The 17,118-nt window shown below is 45.6% G+C and overlaps 1 protein-coding gene across 1 annotated transcript; it reads left to right on the forward strand.

The window, feature by feature from the left end:
• Positions 1-813: 813 nt before the first annotated feature.
• LOC106584133 (uncharacterized) lies at positions 814-9,502 on the forward strand. The gene is made up of 5 exons (XM_014169032.3): positions 814-1,025; positions 4,277-5,093; positions 5,257-5,538; positions 6,484-6,702; positions 7,560-9,502. Exons 2-5 carry the CDS (start codon positions 4,470-4,472, stop codon positions 7,704-7,706), a joined length of 1,272 nt encoding a protein of 423 aa, XP_014024507.1. The 5' UTR covers positions 814-1,025; positions 4,277-4,469; the 3' UTR covers positions 7,707-9,502.
• Positions 9,503-17,118: the final 7,616 nt, after the last annotated feature.

Raw genomic sequence — 17,118 nt, forward strand, 5'->3', positions numbered from 1 at the left:
GTCCCTTCCCCAGATATCAGATACAAAATAAGAAAGTTACATTCTGAATGAGAAGGAACTTACTTAAATGACACATTGATAAGGAAGCATTGATAAGGTGACATGACATAGTGCCCGGATGTGCTCGCTCCTTGTGTTGTGACCACATTACCTTTAGCATGGTTTACAATAGGATCTGGGTTTAAAATGTGTCTATGTGTGTGTGTGTGTGTGTGTGTGGTGTGTGTGTGTGTGTGTGTGTGTGTGTGTGTGTGTGTGTGTGTGTGTGTGTGTGTGTGTGTGTGTGTGTGTGTGTGTGTGTGTGTGTGTGTGGTTGGTTGTGCTATCCTTGTGGGGACCAGAAGTCCTCACAATGATAGCAAAACAAGGCAAATTCAGACAAGTGGGGATATTTCGCTGGTCTCCACAAGGAAAAAAGGCTATTTTAGGCTTAGGGTTAGGGTTAGGTTTACGGTTAGGAAAAATGGGATTTTGAATGGGAATCAATTGTTTGGTCCTCACAAGGATAGTAGAAGAAACTGGTGTTTGTGTGTGTGTGTGTGTGTGTGTGTGTGTGTGTGTGTGTGTGTGTGTGTGTGTGTGTGTGTGTGTGTGTGTGTGTGTGTGTGTGTGTGTGTGTGTGTGTGTGTGTGTGTGTATGTAGAGTTGGCTAGGGGGATTGGTGTAGGTACCTAGGTGTATGTTGGGGGGAGAGAGAGAGAGAGAGAGAGAGAGAGAGAGAGAGAGAATTTGAACCATGTTTGCAGAGAGCCATGGCTTTAGAGAGGGATATAGGGGTGAGAGAGAAGAGGGAGCGTGACGAAGAGAGGGAGAGAGGGATTTGCAACAGAGAGGAGAGAGAGGGGGCAGTGATACTCAGTGACAGAGTACCATATACACCCACATGCGCACACACGCTCTCTCTCTCTCTCTCTTTCGCTCTCTCTGTGTACGCGTGTCTGTAAATCACTCATTCAGTTTAGTCACTGTTGTGGGGGGAAACGGTGAGAGGACCTCCAAACCTATCATCCAGTCTATGACCTACGGTAAGAACTTTTTTTCAACCTGTCCATCTCTACACATCCTTTTCACATTCCCTCTCATCACTCTCTCTTTCGGGGCTTTATCGCTCCTTAGTTCTATTCTACTATTTTCTCTCTCTTTCCCCATGTCTCTCTTTCTTTCTGTCGGTTCTTTCTCCCTCTACTCTGGGCCGAAGCCAGGTTGAGGCCTCTGGGGCGCCCCATCACAGTTTGCTCTCTCTCTGTCACGGTCCATTGGGGACATCAGGGGGTACAATTAATGTGTTGAGCATTGGAGTGGAACCAGTAGAAACATCTGTCTGACATGAGTTATCATTATTCATTTGACATTAATGACGATGTTCATCATCAGTATAACCAGTGCTTTTGCTGATTATTTGTTGTGGAAATAGTGGGTGATGGTGTCCTATTCATTTTGTGGTTGTTGTTCCTGAATCCTATTTCAAATGTACGCATTTAGCACTGTATTTAGAAATAGGCACTTGTACATGATCAGACAGTTTTTCAGTTTGTTTCTGTATTTGTTTTGTGGTAATTAGGCAACAGTCGAAGTTTGAAAACGTTCTAACATGAAAAAGAATGCAGAGAGATGGAGCGTCTCTGTATGAATTTAATATCTTTTGACATGTTCAGTGAATGTTGGAGAATGCCTTTGAGGTCTCCTGCTGTAAGACTTTTTGTTGTAGTGCAATTCATATTTATTCATAAAATATTCAGGTAAGTTATCTGCACTGTATAAAGTGTTTCTTAGTTCAATTTCCCTTAAGGAATAAAACAGCAGAGAAAAGTTACAGGTCTTCATTCATTCACAAACTTTGCTTTGAAACCGCAAAAACAAAAAAATTGTATCGAATTTAGGACACTATTCAATCTGTATCATTGAAGCGGTACAGATTGTGCGATATACATTTTAAGGTAATTCCGGATTGAGCCGATATATGCAGCGTTTACCGTGAATGACATATGCAGCGTTTACCGTGAATGACATATGCAGCGTTTACCGTGAATGACATATGCAGCGTTTACCGTGAATGACATATGCAGCGTTTACCGTGAATGACATATGCAGCGTTTACCGTGAATGACATATGCAGCGTTTACCGTGAATGACATATGCAGCGTTTACCGTGAATGTCATATGCAGCGTTTACCGTGAATGACATATGCAGCGTTTACCGTGAATGACATATGCAGCATTTACCGTGAATGACATATGCAGCGTTTACCGTGAATGACATATGCAGTGATTTCCGCTAACGCAGGAACATTGCGTTTAAATTGAATTCACGCTGTAACAGGCCTTCTTAACTAGCACTCGTATTTTACCTCCCCACGCTAACTTTGTCCTCATGTGGGTGCTAGCAAGCTAACAAGTATACTAGGTACTGCTAGTTATAAACAGCCAATCTAGTAAGGGCTGGAAGCTTTAGTGAGCTTCGATTGGGCAGTAGCGCTGTGACATCATGTAGTATTTGCATAAAGTTCAGCTTTCCCCAACTTTGGTTCCGCCCTGTTCAAGCTCCCTTGCCAATGCTCGCATCGCCCAATGGTCCCCCCGCCCACTTCGTTTCCCTCCTGTGAAAATGAATGGAGCCTCCATTGTTTCATCGCCCTCATCATGTTATATTAACATGTGCTGTAATGTTTAACTTCAGCGATACGGATTGAAATGAGCCCTACATTTCATGGGCTTGGAAATCTCCTTTGGTATTGGGAATGCTAATGCTAGTGAATGTGTTTTGAAAAATGAAAATATACTTTGACTTATTAGGTTATGAAATGAATGATATGTCTTTCAATTACGAACATTTTGAAGCTGTGAGATGGGGTAGAAGTTATATTATATTGCAGTTCATTATCTAGAGCAGGGTGTCCCAAACTCAGTCCTGCCCCCAGTGTGCACGCTCTGGTTTTTGCCCTAGAACTACACAGCTGATTCAAATAATCAAAGCTTGATGATGAGTTGGTCATTTGAATCAGCTGTGTAGTGAAAGGGCAAAATAACGAAATGTGCACACAGGGGTGGCCCCAGGACCGAGTTTGGGAAACCCTGATCTAGAGTGCACTGTGTTTGCTGGTTTTTCCCTGAAATTCAGATAGCATTGAAATGACAGACAGCAAGACTCAGTGAAAAAGATTAGTGGGACTTGACTATGGTCAATTATTTCATTATCACCCCATTCCAGTCATGTGATGTTACACATGGTGTCAAAAAAACAAAGTCTCTATTGTTTGATAAAGCCTATATCAGACATTGGTCTTTGCTGCTTAATAGCATGTTTACGACTGGCTTAAAGTAGGAGTGTTAGTCATATAGTAAGACAAGAATGTAAGACATATTTCTATAAAACATAATTGCTATCAGTGGGTAGATACAGGTCGATATAGGAATATCCAAATTATGTTGATTTGTGTGTGTGTGTGTGTGTGTGTGTGTGTGTGTGTGTGTGTGGTGTGTGTGTGTGTGTGTGTGTGTGTGTGTGTGTGTGTGTGTGTGTGTGTGTGTGTGTGTGTGTGTGGGGCCGAGTATGAGCATGTACACATGTATCAGTGTGTGTGTGTGTGTGTGTGTGTGTGTGTGTGTGTGTGTGTGTGTGTGTGTGTGTGTGTGTGTGTGTGTGTGTGTGTGTGTGTGTCTGTGTGTGTGTGTGTGTGTGTGTGTGTGTGCGGGGCCGAGTATGAGCATGTACACATGTATCAGTGTGTGTGTGTGTGTGTGTGTGTGTGTGTGTGTGTGTGTGTGTGTGTGTGTGTGTGTGTGTGTGTGTGTGTGTGTGTGTGTCTATGGGGGACAATGGGGATCTGGTGAGGATTAGTCGCTTAATACTTCAACATACAAACAGACCATTGGACATATACTCACACCGGAGAACAGCACTACCTAACATACTGCTGTAGAATCACTTCATTGACTGCACAAGGTGACAGTCCTGATTTCTGTACTTTCTGGAAAGTTGATATCATTCTTTTGTAACTGGTTTATTACTTGTGCATGCTGACAAATTGTAAGACACAGAAAGAGGTCTGGTGAAGAGGTCATTGGCAGCATGAAGTGTTCAGTTCTGTTCTTCTGTCTATGGCCAGATTGTTGTTCTTGTGTTTGTTTCCCACATCCTGTCCTCTTCTCTGTCCTATTGATGTTATCTTGACCTCAGTTCCTGTCTACCTAACACATAGAGATGACTTTGTACCAACTTTGAGAGAACAATCATCTATGCCATTTTCTCTCTCTCTTTCTGTCTCTCTCTCACAAGGACACAGGAAGACTGATTTTTCCACAGAGGACATTCGTCAGTCAGTCCATAACTGGACACCAGGGCTGTCTGAGAGTCTGGAGGCATCAGGCCTGTGGTTGTGTATGGACTGCTTTTGCACTAAAACAGAGAGGTGGATTAACACACAACCCTGACACACGGACAAACTCAGTCTGTTCCCAAAGCGCTGGCCATGTCGTCTCCCTCTCTCCCCATGCCCTCCCTCCCCCCCAGTCCACTGGCCATGGAGTACCTCAATGACTTTGACCTCCTCAAGTTTGAGGTGAAGCCTGACAGTCCTCCTCTTCCTCCCTCCTGTACGCTCCCCAAGTCTGGCCTCCCCCTCGACCCCTCCAGTTCCCCCGGCCCCTACACCAACCACCCTCCCCAGGACTCCAGCCTCAGCTCCAGCCCATACAACTCCCTGCCCCCCTCTCCAACGCTGAGCGATGCCCACCCACCTCCCTCAGCCTCCTCCTCCCTCTCTTCTTCCTCCTCCTCCATCTCCTTTCCCCTGTCCATCTCAAACAGCTACACCTCTGGCATCAGTTCTGGCTCTCAGGGGAATATGGAGGGTAGCCCCTCCCATGGGGGTGCCCAGGGTCCTAACCCTGCTTCTTTGGAAGACCTGATCTGGCTGGCAGCACTGCAGCAGCAGTTTGGAGGGGAGCCGGGGGGGCCTGCATCCCTGTTGGGGGCATTGGGAGGAGGGCCAGAACGGGGAGACAGAGAGAGGGGGCCGGTTGGCAGCTTCCTGGGCTGTGAGGACGCAGTGGAGGCTCTACTGAACTCAGCTGCTGCGGCTGTTAGCTCGCAGGTGTGTAACACTGTCCAACTTGTCTAAGGATGTCTGTAAATAATATATTGTTATTCACTTTTGATAGTGGGTTCGTAATGACATGTATAGACTATAATCAGTGTTTCTATTTCTCTCTCTCAACCTCTTTCCAACCCTCCACTGCGTCTCTTCTCTCTCTCAGTTTCCAGTGCTTTCCCAGAGTTCCAGCAGTAACCTCGGGGATTCAGGAAGTGACAGTGGAGGTGACATCTCCTGCTCCAAGGGGACAGATATGTGCCATCGTCCACTCCTCTACCTCTCCTCTGGCCCCCAATCACTCCCTAACGCCAACCCTTCCTCAGCAACCTACCCACAGCCCCAGAGCCCCTCTGGCCGACTTCATCACCATCATCCACATCATCATCATCACCACCCTCACCACCCCATGCATGGCCATCATCATCACCATCATCATCACCTCCAAGTAATTAATGGGGTCAGGGGGCATGACAGTACGCAACGACAGATGGTAGAATAACTGAGATAAGTGTCACTGTGGGAAGGCTAGCAACAATAGCACAACACTGGACGGAGCAGGAGTATATGGGAGAGGGGAGGGAGAGGTGATAGAGGGATCATGCTGTAAGGGATGGGGATTAAAACATTAGAACGTGATTATGGGTGCATGTCGTGTACCTGCTTTCAGTATAGAAAACATGCCTCGACACTGAGATGACAATGAGTTTGGCTGAAGACCTTACATGTTTAAAAATGCATTATTTGTCCTGCAGGGGCAAGTGCAGAATACTGAAATAAACGTAGTAATAAGACGCATGTACTTGTAATGCGTCAACATTGATAAATGAGCTGTGTTAAAGCTAACACTTACTAGGCTACATCAATAACTCCAGGGTCTCCCCTGGTTTAGCAAGAGTAAAGGGAGCTGTGTGTGGGGCTGCTAGTGCTGCTGTATATGGAAAGTACAGTACTGTACTATAGCTGCATTCCCCATCCAGGTGTCTGAGAGTATCTCTATGTACAGTACATGAAGCACAGTGTGAGCTTATGATAATATCTGCTATTATTGCCGTCTATAATCCTGATCACTGTCACTCACACTCAGTCAGATTACCTGACAGATTATGGACATGTGCTGCCAAAATGTGCCTCCTGACACAAACAGTTAGGCACACTCACATCACACACACAACCACATATGCACAACTCAGACACACACAAACAATCACAGAATCATTCTTAAATAGACGAGCAGACTGTAATCGTACATCAGTATTACGTATATGCCTACTTATAACTAGTCCACCATACCAGCTCCATCCTATTTCCTACTATATGTAAGTCAGACACAACTGGAATTCATGTCAACATTTTGAAGTAAGCATCTCTCTCCACCTCTCTCTGTGTGCAGTGTGGTGGGGTGGATGAGCGTTTCTCGGACGAGCAGCTAGTGAGCCTGTCAGTGCGGGAGCTGAACAGACACCTGCGCGGCGTCAGTAAGGACGAGGTGGTGCGTCTCAAGCAGAAACGTCGTACGCTAAAGAACCGAGGCTACGCCCAGTCCTGCCGCTACAAACGCTTGCAGCACCGCCACGCACTGGAGTCCGAGAAACACGTCCTCACACAACAGGTAGGACACACACACACACACACACACACACACACACACACACACACACACACACACACACACACACACACCCACACACACAATAACAACACACCACTGCCAACAACTCCAAAATAAAAGCTCTAAGAACTCTCTAATCTCTCTCTCTCTCCTCTCTCCTGTCTGTCTCTCTCCTGTCTGTCTCTCTCCTGTCTGTCTCTCTCCTCTCTGTCTCTCTCTCCTCTGTCTCTCTCCTCTCTGTCTCTCTCCTCTCTGTCTCTCTCCTGTCTGTCTCTTTTCTGTGTCTCTCTCCTGTCTGTCTCTCTCCTCTCTGCCTCTCTCCTGTCTGTCTCTCTCCTCTCTCCTGTCTGTCTCTCTCCTGTCTGTCTCTCTCCTCTCTCCTGTCTGTCTCTCTCCTGTCTGTCTCTCTCCTCTCTGTCTCTCTCCTGTCTGTCTCTCTCCTGTCTGTCTCTCTCCTATCTGTATTTCTCCTCTCTCTCTCTCCTCTCTCTCTCCTCTATGTCTCTCTCTCCTCTCTGTCTCTCTCCTGTCTGTCTCTCTCCTCTCTGTCTCTCTCTCCTCTGTCTCTCTCCTCTCTGTCTCTCTCCTCTGTCTCTCTCCTGTCTGTCTCTCTCCTCTCTGTCTCTCTCTCCTCTGTCTCTCTCCTCTCTGTCTCTCTCCTCTCTGTCTCTCTCCTGTCTGTCTCTCTCCTCTCTGTCTCTCTCCTCTCTGTTTCTCTCCTGTCTGTCTCTTTTCTGTCTGTCTCTCTCCTCTCTGTCTCTCTCCTCTCTGTCTCTCTCCTGTCTGTCTCTTTTCTGTGTCTCTCTCCTGTCTGTCTCTCGCCTCTCTGCCTCTCTCCTGTCTGTCTCTCTCCTCAGTTGGAACAACTACAGTGTGAGCTCTCTCGGGTGCTGAGAGAAAGGGACGCCTACAAGGCTCGCTATGAGAAGCTCATCAGTACAAACAAGGCTCAACCTATCCGCGCCAACAACTCCCCCTCACCACCCCCTGATTACTTCCTCTGAGGATATACCCATGGTGGAGGACAGAAAAGTGCGGGATGTGAGCGGTGTGTGAAAGAGGAGGTCAGCCTAAATAAGGCTGTCACTGAGTAATCAGACTTGGGGAGGAAGGGAGGGAGGGTTTGGTGTGTGTTTGCGTGTGTGAAGGTTGGCAGGCGAGTAGTGGGGTTAGGACAAGGTCCTATATGACTGTCAAATTAGCCCACTGAGCAATCAGGTGGACTGTTAACTAAGGGTTAGAATCGTTCCCTATATTTCTTCATAAACAGGACTAATGGTGAAAACTGATATCACTGTGACGTTCATAGTAGGACCAAGACCCAATGAGACATTTTCAGGATGCATCCTGCACTGGTGAAATCAGGGCATTGAAGGGCACAGGTCATCCTCAGACTGAGCAATGCGAAACCAAGGGCTTGTCTTCAATAAAAAGCTCCATTGTATAATTCATCGCCCCTATCAACTGATCTATGCATATTTCTTTCAAGCAGAACAAATGAAAAGATGAACTTATGTCCAGACAATGGCTGGGTTGAATCCATTTCCTGACAACACACTGACAACACACTGACAATACACTGACAACACACTGACAACACACTGACAACACACTGACAATACACTGACAACACACTGACAACACACTGACAACACACTGACAACACACTGACAACACCCAACACAGTGTGATGGCGTAGGTCAGCTGGGCTCATTGGAAACCCAAAGGTCTGAGTAGTGCAGTGGTGCAGGATGTGTGGTGGTGCAGGATGTGTGGGGGTGCAGGATGTGTGGTGGTGCAGGATGATCTTCAAGTGTCCATGACATGCAGTTGTACTGCATAATATTTCACAGTTGCCTACCAAGATGTTTTTGCTCACCAAGACGTGTTACTCACTATCACATTTGAAAGATGAATAATCATAGAAAAAGAATGTAAAAGGATCATTTTCCTGAGAGTATTATTGTGGTTGTGCTAAATGAATAAAGAGATTTATGCATTTATGCATTTAGAAAAAGCATGCAAACGAATCCATACTTTGCTTGTTGAAAATAACAAAACTATGACAATGACGAATAATTGCAGTGTGCTATCTGTGATTGGTGTTTTGTTTCAAGAGGATGAATGGACATCCCAAGAGAGCTCTTCTGTCAACTTGTACTGTAGGAACGCCACAATCAATCAGTTTTCCCACTAAGACGTGAAGCAAGAGACTGTGGTTGATGTAGTTGTTGTGGTCAATTTGGTCTGTACAAAGAAAATCCACAAAAAAAGGCAACGGAGTGCAAAATGATATGTGTGACTGTGTACTGTCTTCAAACTTTAATATTACAAGCTAGGGTGTGCTGAAAACACTTTTGTAAGAGAGCGACAACCATAATGCAACAAGCACCACAGAGCTGGACACTGTGGATTCTCAAAGACTGGGGTGAAATGCAAGAAAATGCAGACATTCAGAGACATTTCATGAAATTTTTACCAGGGTAGCTACATTAGAGCTATTTGTTTCGGCTAGGTGTAGGTTAATTCATTGATTCATCTGTTTTATTTATTCACTTATTTATTCACTGTATTTATTCATTGTTTATTTATGTACCAATTCTTACTATTTTCATTTTACTGGTTTACAATTTCATCTACAAGCTTAGTGTGTACTTTTATTTCCAAGCAGGATAAATCAATATTTCAATTATCTTTCTGATTATTTTCAATAGTTGGATTACAATCATTATTGCCATCATGGCTTATGCACTTGTTGTAGTGTGGTTTCCTATGAAATAAAGACAATATTTTTACCATCCCTGGTAGCTATGTTTCTTTTCCACTATTTCTCTGAATTTTTCTCTTTGTCTCCATTTCACTTGTGCTTTAAACACCTAGTAATCCCTCTCTCTATCCCTTCTCTGTCCCTCCCACTTTTCCAATCTCCTGTAGACCTGTTCTATTTACTTCATCCGCTCTTCCATCTCTCTCTCCCTCTATCTCTCTGTCATTCTGTGTCCATCTATAGAGAGGCAGTGACCCTGGTTGAGCTCTGTTTGGGATGACCTCACCCTTGGCCCTGCCTCCCTCTCTGTGTCTCTCGCTCACTCTCTGGCATGTATAATAGGGACAGGATTAGGGCTATAATAGCGCCGTGACTGCTCACTGCCGGAGTCCATTGTAGCATTGTGTGGAGAGGACGTACACAGAGTTACATGAACACTCACCCCACTCACAGTTACACACAGCCACTCGCACTCACATTCAGGCAGGCACACAACACATATGTTAAAATACACACAGTTTCCAGTGATGCGTAAATGAATTCACATTCGTACACTCTCAGCTAGAAAATATTCAAGGTGAAAAATGTAAATGTGTTTTTTTCCCTCTGTAAAATTATCTTTACAGAGAGCGGGATAGAGAGAGACGGGAAACAGACACTAGCACTGGTGGACTTACCATTAGGCAGAAGAGGCAATTGCCTCAGGCCTCACATCATCAAGAGGCCTCATGAGCTGGGCATTAAAAAATATAGATATATAAAAATATACAAAATAATATAGAAATAATTTCTCCGCTTGAGGCTCCCCCAAGCTCCACTCAAGAAATAATAATAAAACATGTAAAATCTGTCTGTTTAAGCTAGATATATATATGTATTTTCTTTAGCCCCTTTTTTCGTGACATCCAATTGGTAGTTACAGTCTTGTCCCATCGCTGCAACCCCTACTGACTCTAGAGAGGCGAAGGTCAAGGGCCATGCGTCCTCCAAAACACGACCCTGCCAAGCCGCACTGCTTCTTGACACACTGGTCGCTTAACCCAGAAGCCAGCCGCACCAATGTGTCAGAGGAAACAATGTCCAGCTGGCGACCGAAGTCAGCTTACAGGCAGCTTACAGGCCCGCCACAAGGAGTCACTAGAGGAACAAGGACAAGGAAATCCCGGCCGGCCAAACCCTCCCCTAACCCAGATGACCCCTGTCCAATTGTGCGCCGCCAATTGTGCGCCACCTCACGCCTTGTGCACCAACTCATCTCCCAGTCACGGCCAGCTGAACCCAGTTCTGTAGTGACACCTCAAGCACTGCGATACAGTGTCTTAGACCGCTGCACCACTCGGGAGGCCTTGAAGTTACTGGGCCGAAAAATGAATGTGCTGTTTTATATCTCTCAGATACAAGACAGACACGTCAAACATACTTCCTTTTGATTACATTTTTAACTATTGATTTTTCCATGAATTAATCTGTTATTCAATGCATTTCTATAGGCTAATAGCAATAAGGCCAAATTCAATGTTTCATCAAATCATTTTTAAATATGTTTTTTTACCTACAGGGGTCCTAAAATGTTTACTGAAATAGCTAAATTATCCTTGGTATGGCCATCTTAAAACAATTCCATGTTATATTAGTAGTAGTCTTGCGTTGTCATACATCCAAAATCACTTCACTGTCACGCCTCCCTTGGAGGTCTGGAGAATTTTGTATTGCAAAAACGGTTTGAGTGGTCCGCTGGGTTTGATTGGATGTTACATTTCAAGAACCCTCCCCTGGGTCCTGGCCATTCTGCCGCACGATCCGAGACAAAATAATTGCCACCCCTACTAGAATAGTCCTGTTAAGCGAAATGACGTTGAAAAGATGACTAAAATACTTCTTGTTCCAGACATTGAAGGTTCAATTTAGGTTCAGAATGAAAGGTGAAAATAAATATTTTCCAGACGTTGAAAATACGTATTTTTCGGAAGATGAAATTAAGTTCATTTACAGTTCTGAATAAAAGTTGAAAATACGTAATTTAAAGAAATCTATGTTTGGGCCAAATAAAGGCTGGTCCAGACTGGATAAAATCTAAACTAAACATAGTCTGCAAATTTTTTTTATAAAGATTACGTGCTTACTAAGTAGGCCTATAGCTTACAGTGTTACCTGAAATGGAATTTTAGGAATGCCCATCTATATGGTAGGCCTACCATATAGATGCCCATCCATGTGGTGGGCCCACTGTTTGTAAAACAGGCAGTTGCCATGGCTTTATTAGACTGGCATTTGCCTGGGGCTTCCAGATCATTAATTTCGCCACTGGACGCTAGAGATTTAGATAATATGAGAGGAGAGAAACAGAGAGAAAGAGAGAGACAGACAGCTGGACACAGAGAGAAGCAGAGAGACAAACATAGATTGAGAGAGAGTGAGTGAGAGAGTGAGAGAGAGAGAGAGAGAGAGAGAGAGAGAGAGAGAGAGAGAGAGAGAGAGAATATGCTAGAATTTAGACGTAATCAGGCCAAGCCTCACTGCCCAAGGGATAAAGTGACCGCAGAAACACACACAAATATTAACACATGTACAGTAGTAGTAGGTTGTATGCCCAAAGACTTAAACATGCACATCAGTGGAGGCTCCTCAGAGGAGGAAAGGGAGGACCATCCTACTCAGTGAATTTCATAAAAATAAAAATAGATAAAAATAAAACTATACTAAATACACTGTGTACAAAACATTAGGAACACCTGCTCTTTCCATGACATAGACTGACCAGGTGAATCCAGGTGAAAGCTATGATCCCTTATTGATGTTACTTGTTAAATCCACTTCAATAAGTGTAGATGAAGGGGAGGAGACAAGGTAACAAAGGATTTTTAAGCCTTGAGACAATTGGGACGTGGATTGTGTATGTGTGCCCTTCAGAGGGTGAATGGGCAAGAGAAAAGATGTAACTGCCTTTGAAAGTGGTATGGTAGTAGGTGCTAGGCGCACCAGTTTGTGTCAAGACCTGCAACGCTGCTAGGTTTTTCACGCTCAACAGTTTCCCGTGTGTATCAAGAATGGTCCACCAATTCTGTTGAAAAACGTTTCTTAAACGGAAGCAAACGGAACGAAACAGGAATAAACCTTCCTGAATTTGTCCAATAGAAACTCTTGTTTGCAATTGTTTGGACTAATTATTACGTCATAGATCTGCTAGATGTAGGCAAGAGTGTGCAAGGCGGTATTGAATGCGTCACTGTCTGTCACCTTGTTTACTCCAATTTGTCTTTGGAACCTGTGCACCTACACTACTGCTGAAAAGTTTGGGGTCACTTAGAAATGTCCTTGTTTTTTAAAGAAAAGCACATTTTTTGTTCATTAAAATAACATGAAATTGATCAGAAATACAGTGTAGACATTGTCTACATATCTACATAGGCGTACAGAGGCCCATTATCAGCATCCATCACACCTGTGTTCCAATGGCATGTTGTGTTAGTTAATCCAAGTTTATCATTTAAAAGGCTAATTGATCATTAGAAAACCCTTTTGCAATTATGTTAGCACAGCTGAAAACTGTTGTGCTGTTTAAAGAAGCAATAAAACTGCCCTTCTTTAGACTAATTGAGTATCTGGAGCATCAGCATTTGTGGGTTCGATTACAGGCTCAAAATGTCCAGAAACAAATAACTTTCTTCTGAAACTCGTCAGTCTATTCTTGTTCTTCGAAATGAAGGCTATTCCATGCGAGAATTGCCAAGAAACTGAAAATCTCGTACAATGCTGTTTACTACTTCCTTCACTGAACAGCGCAAACTGTCTCTAACCATAATAGAAAGAGGAGTGGGAGGCCCCGGTGCACAACTGAGCAAGAGTACATTAGAGTGTGTAGTTTGACAAACAGACGCCTCACAAGTCCTCAACTGGCAGCTTCATTAAATAGTACCCACAGTAGTACCAGTCTCAGCGTCAACAGCGAAGAGGCGACTCCGGGATGCTGGCCTTCTAGGCAGAGTTCCTCTGTCCAGTGTCTGTGTTCTTTTGCCCATCTTAATCTTTTCTTTTTATTGGCCAGTCTGAGATATGTCTTTTTCTTGGCAACTCTGCCTAGAAGGCCAGCATCCTGGAGTCGCCTCTTCACTGTTGACGTTGAGACTGGTGTTTTGCGGGTACTATTTAATGAAGCTGCCAGTTGGGGACTTGTGAGGTGTCTGTTTCTCAAACTAGACACTCTAATGTACTTGTCCTCTTGCTCAGTTGTGCACCGGGGCCTCCAATTCCTTTTTCTATTCTGGTTAGAGCCAGTTTGCGTTGTTCTGTGAAGGGAGTAGTACACAGCGTTGTACGAGATCTTCAGTTTCTTGGTAATTTCTCACATGGAATTGCCTTCATTTCTCAGAACAAGAATAGACTGACGAGTTTCAGAAGAAAGATATTTGTTTCTGCCCATTTTGAGCTTGTAATCGAACCCACAAATGCTGATGCTCCAGATACTCAACTAGTCTAAAGAAGGCCAGTTTTATTGCTTCTTTAATCAGAACAACAGTTTTCAGCTGTGAAGCTCATAAATGCAAAATAGTTTTCTAATGATCAATTAGCCTTTTAAAATGATAAACTTGGATTAGCTAACACAACGTGCCATTGGACCACAGGAGTGATGGTTGCTGATAATGGGCCTCTGTACCCTATGTAGATATTCCATATAAAATCTGCCGTTTCCAGCTACAATAGTCATTTACAACATTAACAATGTCTACACTGTATTTCTGATCAATTTGATGTTATTTTAATGGATAATCTTTTAAAATGTTCTTTCAAAAACAAGAACATTTCTAAGTGACCCGAAACTTTTGAAAGGTAGTGTGCATTATAAACTTTCATTAGTAGGCTAGATTGGAGCAACCTCATGAGGGCTAGGCTATAGGGAAAATGCAAGTATTATGTCGTAGTCTAAACCTATCATTTTTTTACATTTTAGTCATTTAGCAGACGCTCTTATCCAGAGCGACTTACAAATTGGTGCATTCACCTATAATATCCAGTGGAACAGCCACTTTACAATAGTGCATCTAAATCTTTTGAGGGGGGGGTTAGAAGGATTACTTTATCCTATCCCAGGTATTCCTTGAAGAGGTGGGGTTTCAGGTTTCTCCGGAAGGTGGTGATTGACTCCGCTGTCCTGGCGTCGTGAGGGAGCTTGTTCCACCATTGGGGTGCCAGAGCAGCGAACAGTTTTGACTGGGCTGAGCGGGAACTGTGCTTCCTCAGAGGTAGGGAGGCGAGCAGGCCAGAGGTGGATGAACGGAGTGCCCTTGTTTGGGTGTAGGGCCTGATCAGAGCCTGAAGGTACGGAGGTGCCGTTCCCCTCACAGCTCCGTAGGCAAGCACCATGGTCTTGTAGCGGATGCGAGCTTCGACTGGAAGCCAGTGGAGAGAGCGGAGGAGCGGGGTGACGTGAGAGAACTTGGGAAGGTTGAACACCAGACGGGCTGCGGCGTTCTGGATGAGTTGTAGGGGTTTAATGGCACAGGCAGGGAGCCCAGCCAACAGCGAGTTGCAGTAATCCAGACGGGAGATGACAAGTGCCTGGATTAGGACCTGCGCCGCTTCCTGTGTGAGGCAGGGTCGTACTCTGCGAATGTTGTAGAGCATGAACCTACAGGATCGGGTCACCGCCTTGATGTTGGTGGAGAACGACAGGGTGTTGTCCAGGGTCACGCCAAGGCTCTTAGCACTCTGGGAGGAGGACACAAGGGAGTTGTCAACCGTGATGGCGAGATCATGGAACGGGCAGTCCTTCCCCGGGAGGAAGAGCAGCTCCGTCTTGCCGAGGTTCAGCTTGAGGTGGTGATCCGTCATCCACACTGATATGTCTGCCAGACATGCAGAGATGCGATTCGCCACCTGGTTGTCAGAAGGGGGAAAGGAGAAGATTAATTGTGTGTCATCTGCATAGCAATGATATGAGAGACCATGTGAGGATATGACAGAGCCAAGTGACTTGGTGTATAGCGAGAATAGGAGTGGGCCAAGAACAGAGCCCTGGGGGACACCAGTGGTGAGAGCACGTGGTGCGGAGACAGATTCTCGCCACGCCACCTGGTAGGAGCGACCTGTCAGGTAGGACGCAATCCAAGCGTGCGCGGTGCCGGAGATGCCCAGCTCGGAGAGGGTGGAGAGGAGGATCTGATGGTTCACGGTATCAAAGGCAGCAGATAGGTCTAGAAGGATGAGAGCAGAGGAGAGAGAGTTAGCTTTAGCAGTGCGGAGAGCCTCCGTGACACAGAGAAGAGCAGTCTCAGTTGAATGCCCAGTCTTGAAACCTGACTGATTAGGATCAAGAAGGTCATTCTGAGAGAGATAGCAAGAGAGCTGGCCAAGCACGGCGCGTTCAAGAGTTTTGGAGAGAAAGGAAAGAAGGGATACTGGCCTGTAGTTGTTGACATCGGAGGGATCGAGTGTAGGTTTTTTCAGAAGGGGTGCAACTCTCGCTCTCTTGAAGACGGAAGGGACGTAGCCAGCGGTCAAGGATGCGTTGATGAGCGAGGTGAGGTAGGGGAGAAGGTCTCCGGAAATGGTCTGGAGAAGAGAGGAGGGGATAGGGTCAAGTGGGCAGGTTGTTGGGCGGCCGGCCGTCACAAGACGCGAGAGTTCATCTGGAGAGAGAGGGGAGAAAGAGGTCAAAGCACAGGGTAGGGCAGTGTGAGCAGGACCAGCAGTGTCGTTTGACTTAGCAAACGAGGATCGGATGTCGTCAACCTTCTTTTCAAAATGGTTGACGAAGTCATCCGCAGAGAGGGAGGAGGGGGGGGGGGGAGGGGGAGGAGGATTAAGGAGGGAGGAGAAGGTAGCAAAGAGCTTCCTAGGGTTAGAGGCAGATGCTTGGAGTTTAGAGTGGTAGAAAGTGGCTTTAGCAGCAGAGACAGAAGAGGAAAATGTAGAGAGGAGGGAGTGAAAGGATGCCAGGTCCGCAGGGAGGCGAGTTTTCCTCCATTTCCGCTCGGCTGCCCGGAGCCCTGTTCTGTGAGCTCGCAGTGAGTCGTCGAGCCACGGAGCAGGAGGGGAGGACCGAGCCGGCCTGGAGGATAGGGGACAGAGGAAATCAAAGGATGCAGAGAGGGAGGAGAGGAGGGTTGAGGAGGCAGAATCAGGAGATAGGTTGGAGAAGGTTTGAGCAGAGGGAAGAGATGATAGGATGGAAGAGGAGAGAGTAGCGGGAGAGAGAGAGCGAAGGTTGGGACGGCGCAATACCATCCGAGTAGGGGGAGAGTGAGAAGTGTTGGATGAGAGCGAGAGGGAAAAGGATACAAGGTAGTGGTCGGAGACTTGGAGGGGAGTTGCAATGAGATTAGTGGAAGAACAGCATCTAGTAAAGATGAGGTCAAGCGTATTGCCTGCCTTGTGAGTAGGGGGGGAAGGTGAGAGGGTGAGGTCGAAAGAGGAGAGGAGTGGAAAGAAGGAGGCAGAGAGGAATGAGTCGAAGGTAGACGTGGGGAGGTTAAAGTCACCCAGAACTGTGAGAGGTGAGCCATCCTCAGGAAAGGAACTTATCAAGGCGTCAAGCTCATTGATGAACTCTCCAAGGGAACCTGGAGGGCGATAAATGATAAGGATGTTAAGCTTGAAAGGGCTGGTAACTGTGACAGCATGGAATTCAAATGAGGAGATAGACAGATGGG

The sequence above is a fragment of the Salmo salar genome, chromosome 23 (genome assembly GCF_965601325.2).
Source record: "Salmo salar chromosome 23, fSalSal1, whole genome shotgun sequence".
NCBI classification, from domain to species: Eukaryota; Metazoa; Chordata; class Actinopteri; order Salmoniformes; family Salmonidae; genus Salmo; species Salmo salar.